General features: G+C 37.3%; 1 protein-coding gene across 1 annotated transcript in view; it reads left to right on the top strand.

Annotated features, from left to right (window-relative positions):
- Positions 1-4,119, top strand: part of shisa9b (shisa family member 9b) — a 21,217-nt gene extending 17,098 nt beyond the window's left edge. Inside the window, exon 4 of the mRNA XM_010778074.1 lies at positions 3,464-4,119. Within this exon, the coding sequence (XP_010776376.1) occupies positions 3,464-3,846 (383 nt within the window). The 3' untranslated portion in view covers positions 3,847-4,119. The remainder of the gene's footprint in view (positions 1-3,463) is intronic.
- The last annotated feature ends 2,500 nt before the right edge of the window (positions 4,120-6,619 follow it).

Here is a 6,619-nt window from a genome sequence, read left to right as displayed (position 1 = left end):
ATTGGAAGTTGCAAGTTTTCAAATCCTGCATGGACACCACTTACTATGTGTGCCCCCCTTGAGTAAGGCACTTAGCCCCTCGGTTTACTCCAGGGAGAATGTCCCTGTTAATTGGGTCATTGTTAGCGCTTTGGAATAAGGCGTCCTGCGAATCCTGAATTTGTAAATTGTAAAAATGAATAATTTTTGGGAGAAGAAACCCCACGGATTCCCTTAACTCTGGGGTGTTGCACCATTAACTAATGCAACCAGAGCAACGAAGAATCGTTGTCCTACAGTAAGCCATGAACACGCAATGTATTATCATTATTTGAGGGGTGGGGTGGGGGATGCATGGACCACCCGATATGGTTAAAGGGGCCTTTTGGCTTTTCCTGCCGGGGGGGGGGGGGCGGTTGCCCCACAAATAGAATCAGATTCGTGGGAAACCTGGATAATTGTTTCTTTCTAATCAAGCACTCATATTGGGTTGTGCAGGATGTGGCTGCTCCTAAAAACATCTCTTTCCTGTACCGTGATGTTGAAACCCAGATGAAGAGTCCAAATTAAAAGTGACATTTCACTGCCAAAAAACAGACCTACTAATTCTGGAGCTTGGTGTGCCATGGTCAATTAGTGCTCAAGGAGGCGTGTGGCGCAGTGGATAGAGCCGTTTGTGTTCGGATCAGGGGGGTCACAAGATTCAGACCACTGCGTCAGCAAATGTTCGTTTGTGTCCATGGGCAAGACAGTTTCACCCCCAATTGCTCCCTTTGGGGGGATTGCCCACAGTATTGAAGTATGTAAGTCGCTTTGGATAAAAAGAGTCTAACTAGTGAATATGAAACAAGTGAATAGGTTTTTCAACATTGTCTGCACCTATTTGAGTGTGAAACCACCAACTGCAGTGATTTTATGAGCAAAAAGCAACTGAATTACTCTCCAAGACTAATGCCAAATGCAAGGTAGGTATATTGTGAAGAGATCGACTGTAAATAACTTCAGCCTTTTTTACCAGTGGTTTACTAAAATAATTTCGTATACTGAGATATAAACAAATGTTGGAGTTGAAGTATAATTATTTACTGAACTTGCAATCTTTTAATTGGAAAAAAAAAATTTATGCAATTAATCGTATTTTAATCGCAATTACGATTTTGGCCTGCCACAATTACGAAAACAACATAATCGAATAAAACAATTATTTTGCTTTGCTACAGTAGGTTGTGACAGTACACTGCATCATATTTGATCTAATTTATTTTGGTCTAATTTATTTGTATTTATCATATTTATATATGATTAGTAGCTTTTGGAAGTGCGCTCAAATATTTGTTGATCCTGTTTATTGGTTATTTTGATATTATTTATTTAAAGTTTTCAGTTGAATTATACATTCAGGGTAATCAACAGTTATAAGGTACTGTTCACATTATTATTTGTATTTGTTTTATAGTTCAATAAATGGATGTTTTCAAAGTCAATGAATAATCGTATTTAATAATCGTGATTATGATTTTTGCCATAATCGCACAGCCCTACTTTATATGCCCTTGGTTTCGCCTCTCCGGATGCCCCAACTTATTGGTGGAGGTTGTTAAGGCTCTGTAGCCTATAATGAATACTTGCAGACAATAACAGGGCAACAAAAAACTCATAAAATCGATATTGTTCTTAACTGTTTATTATCTCTTCGAAAGATACTCAAAGAAAACATCAACCAAGCCAAAGAACACAGTTCCTTGTTCTAAAAACGAAAATCAAATGTTATCTGTAATTTCTTAAGGAAACTTAACATGATGTGTTATTAGGGGTACTGCATCAACAACACAGCAGAGGTTCAGAGATAATGGAATTCTAATTGGAAAACACAACAACCAATGATCAGTATTTATTCTTCTTCTTCTACATTCTCTTGCACTATTTTATCTGTTTAATTTGTTTTATGTCCTATATATAATCATGTTGCACTGTTGAGGAGCCTGTGACTTAAAGGTAGGGTAGGTAAGAATGGAGAAACCAGCTTGAGTGCGCTAGAACTCCCCTTCCTTCAGACTTCCTTACAGAGCCCCTCCTCCAACACACATGAACGCGCACATGACCAATGAGGGCACGAGATGGAAGGCTGACAGGCAGGGAGGCCATCCAGTTATTTTAATTGGTCGTGCTTTTTACAGCGCCATAGCTTCCACAGATGACATTTTTTAATGTATTTATTGTCAAAGCATTTAATGTATTCATTGCTATCGGGATGTTAAGAGAATTCCATGGAATATAACAAAAAGTGTTTCTGAAGTGAATTACATACCCTACCTTTAAGTTTTTCATTACTATATACACTGTAGCTACTGTGCACATGACTAAAGGCTTGAATCTTGAATTTCTTGATTCATCAAGCTGTAATTACAGGTTATTACAGGTTAATGCATACACTGGTGTATAAACTGTAGATTAATAAAGTCTGTATTCAAACTACATTGTATGCATCGCACTTTCCACCAAACTTGTTAGTGTGCCTAATTTGGATGATCAATGTGAGTTGTGATGCACATTTCAACTTGAGGTCCATTTATTTACCTGTATGTCTATTCCGGCACTCAAGATTTAAAGATCTTCTATTATTCTGTTTTTCATTACTTTATTATAGGTTTCAGAAATACAAAGCATGTCTCTGAAGTGTTTGGCTCCAAATACCAAACAGATCATTGCAGCATCCCATAATCCCATCTGTTTCAGCCCTGTTTCCAAAGTGCTCATTCTCTGTCTGTTACTTTAGATACCTGGGAGATATTTGGTTAAAAAAACCACAATGGTGCTAGATTCAGGTCCATATAAATGGATCAGGACAAAAGAGAGAGAATCTTTTTTCCTGAAACTTTCAGAATGTCTTCACTCAGAGGGGACACATGTTGATGTATAAAAGACATGAATAGGTGGATTTTGCATAATAGGTGACCTTTAATACAATGGCTAATGAAGGGGAAATTATAAAGAACTACCATCAGGGTTCAAGTTATGTGAGCCAATGGGAGCTGAGCTCCCATAAGGAGGGGTCTGAGCTCCTATGAAAGCAGTGAAATCATACATCTGTGGGGGTCGCTAATACATTACCAACAACCATTATTGTAATCACAAACAATGCATGTGTCAATGTAATGAGTATTATGTACATTAACAAGGTAAATAGGCTAAAAGAAAAACATGTTTTCCAAAAGAACTACGCATCGTATTCTCTATTGAATAACAATATGCCTGCACTTCACCTCCAAGGTGCACAATCTATTATTGCGCAATCTATGCATGTGTGCGTGCTGCGCGAGCCGAGATGATGTGTGTGTGTAGAACCTTTTCATATTTAAGTTTGTAGCAAGTAGAGGGCTGCTGCTGCTGGACGTGTGTGTGTGCTTGTTAGTTTGAAAGACCCCCATAAAGCTCAGATTATAACTGAACCCTGACTACCATGATGTTTATCTGTGTTTGTTAGCAGAGAAAGCGAATGACAGCTTATACGGCAACCGGCGGCAAGTGATGGAGATGACAACCAAGGGCAGCCTTCCCATGGAAGCTGTGGATATGGAGCCAGAGCCGAGCAACCCATACAGCCCACCCAGACAGGTGTCTTCAAAGCAGAACGGATACAAGTACAAAAGCCCCCGGAGCCACAGCTCACAGTGGCTGGCCTACGGCTCCAGCCCTGCCACCAGCCAGGGGCTGCTGAGCTCCTGGGAGAACAGGGACATGCTGGGGCTGCGACAGAGCTACGGATCAAAGAAACTCTGCATCATAGAGAAGGAGCTGCACACAACTCGCTACATGCCTCCACAGCCATACTTTGTCACCAACAGCAAAACAGAAGTGACAGTATGAGGGAGTGTGTAAGCACCGGGCTGAACCTCAGTCTGTATTTAGGAGAAGCTGCTGACTGTGGGTGGAGTTGCTAGACAGCAGCAAGCACTGGAGTGTATGTGGTGGTGCATGTGATGGGCAGAATTAAAGACGGTTACTTAAGGTGAAGTGTACTGTCACAGGACTTGGTCTCAACCACTGTTCCTCATTGGGCTCAGTGATGAATATATAGTCATTGATCCAACTGCTTAAACTAAACACAAAAGTTAATCATAAGATATGTTAGGGCTACTCGATTATGGCAAAAATCACAATCTCGATTATTTGGGTCAATAATTGTAATTGCGATTATTAAATGCGATTATTCATTGACTTTGAAAACATCTATTTATTGGAGAAAAAAACGTGAACAGTATGTTTTTAACAGTTGATTACCCTGAACTTCAAGTATAATTCAATTGAAAAAAATAAAAATAAATAAATAATAATAATAAAAAAATAATCGTTTTATTTCGATTACGTTGTTTTTGTAATCGTTGCTAGCCATAATCGTAATCGCGATTAAAATGCGATTAATTGAGCAGCCCTAAGATATGTCACAAATGCAGTACAGCCAGTATATACCAAGACATAGTATATCATTTCTATTAAATCAACATTGTTCGAGAGACAAAACCTTCATTATTTATCTAATTGATGATAAGGGGCCTTTGGTTAATTCGGTATTGTTGAAATGCTTAACTGGACAATTTATAGATACTGTTTGGGCGCTGCTACACTGCTAGGTGTTGGTTCAAGGTGATGCATTTGAATCTTTTAACCAAAACAATTATTTATATTTTGTCAATGTATTTATTTTTAGGGAAAGGAACGATCTAGTCTTCAGTTTATCACACAAGTTAATAAGGAAGAACACAGTTACAGGGGAAACTCGTTTTAAAAAGCTCAAACCTTTGTTGAATTGATTATCAGCTACAGATGATTAATACTTTGCTTGCACTGCAAGCCTTAGAACAAATGTGCATGGATTCATGATTTAGGACCACAAGGGAAAGTGACACAAATCAAAAACTAAAAAGATTATATTAAATGTGATTAGTACTATTATGTAAAAAATAGAGTCACATATTCACACAAAGAAAAATCTGATTTGGGCCACTTTTGACTACAGTTTAAGCGTAGAGAGCCTGTGCTTCTAATAATCCAAACCATTATTTGTTTTTTTATGGTATGTAAAGTCATAGTACTTAAAAACATGAGGGATGAGTTGGTGAGCCATGAGTATAAGCAACTGACTGAGTTCATTTAAGAAAAGCCTTTGATACATACATTTTTGAAGTAAGTTATTCAGGTTGGTTTCTAGAATGTTGTGCAGCATCCATTTTGGAAAGATTCATAAGCTAACGTTATCATTCAGTATTTCCAAAATAAAAGAGTCTGTTAGAACAAAACTGTTCACCTACTGTAAATGACTTAAAATCCATAAAAAAGTATTTTTTTATTTTGTGAATGTAATTTCACTTTAAAGTTGTAGATGTCTCATTTTTAAGGTAACCTTCCATATGGAAATCTCGTCAGTGCCAATGGACATCGCATTGATACGTACATTTCCATGGTTGATAGAAGAAGTAGCATCAGTATTGAACCAGGTTTGTTTGGTGTAATAGTGCCTCTCATCAGTACCAGCATATGTGTGGTTATGCTAGTTGAAGCCCCCGTATTAGAACTGAGATTAGTTTTAGTGATCTGTTTATTAGCTTGAATTAAAACATATTTATAATTTATTTCCATATGAAACATTTATTGAATGTATCCAAACTGGCTTGTTTGAGACAAGTGGTTGGAGGTGAACATTTCAAGTGTTGGAGGTGAATAGTTCATACAGTTGTCGGGATGGGTGTAAAATTGTTGTGAAGCAAAAGTAAAAATGTTATTGGTCTGTTAATAGTCAAACTAATATGGCACTTGGAGATTCAATGTCAATGGTGCATTCATGCTCCTTTGGTAATCCCATTTTCAGAGTTGGGAAGTCGTTTTTTGTTAATGAGTTTAATGAGTGTTTTGTTTTGGACTTTCTCAGTTTTGTTTCAACTTTCATGGGATTTTGTTTATGTTTTTTTAACAACAAGACATCTGAAAATCATCAGGGGTAGAGCTAGTTAACGTTAGCCATTTGCAGCCGGTAATTTTAAAAAAATCAAAAAAAAAGATTTCAGACCTCACATGAATGTGGTTTGATCTTTAATGACAATCAGGCTTGTAGTTATTTCCAAAAATGTTTCCTCCTTGAGGGAGCTACAGTATATTAAATAGCTCTACTAAAGATATAGCACCAATAATTTGAAAAAATAACATTGTTGACGTACTTGGCAAAGTGTTTTTTAATTAATTAAGGACTGGTGCATTGATCATTTATTTCAAGGATTTCACAGCCAAGCAGTATAAAAAGATGCTCGCCTGCCTGCAAGTCTTACTCATACGGTTTACTATTTCAAGCAGCCAAGGACAACTCTGCATGCATCGCTGAGATACAAGTGGGAAGTGGGATCTGTTAGTACAGTATACAGCAAAAAGGTATTTATGTATCAACACGTCCAAACCATAGCGGTTTATATTCTCAGACTTCCAACCAAACTATGCACTATCTTTCAAAATATGTAGATCTAGTGCACTGAACTGTCATTTCACATTGTTATTAAACTCAGTGTCTTACAGTTAAATTAAATCTGATAATCTTACTATTCAACTATTCATTCAACTGAGATTTGTATTATACAAACACTGTTTTATAGCG

Source organism: Notothenia coriiceps, unplaced genomic scaffold, assembly GCF_000735185.1.
Source record: "Notothenia coriiceps isolate Sejong01 unplaced genomic scaffold, NC01 NC01_scaffold00018999, whole genome shotgun sequence".
NCBI lineage: Eukaryota > Metazoa > Chordata > Actinopteri > Perciformes > Nototheniidae > Notothenia > Notothenia coriiceps.
This window is presented reverse-complemented; position numbering and strand designations above follow the sequence as displayed.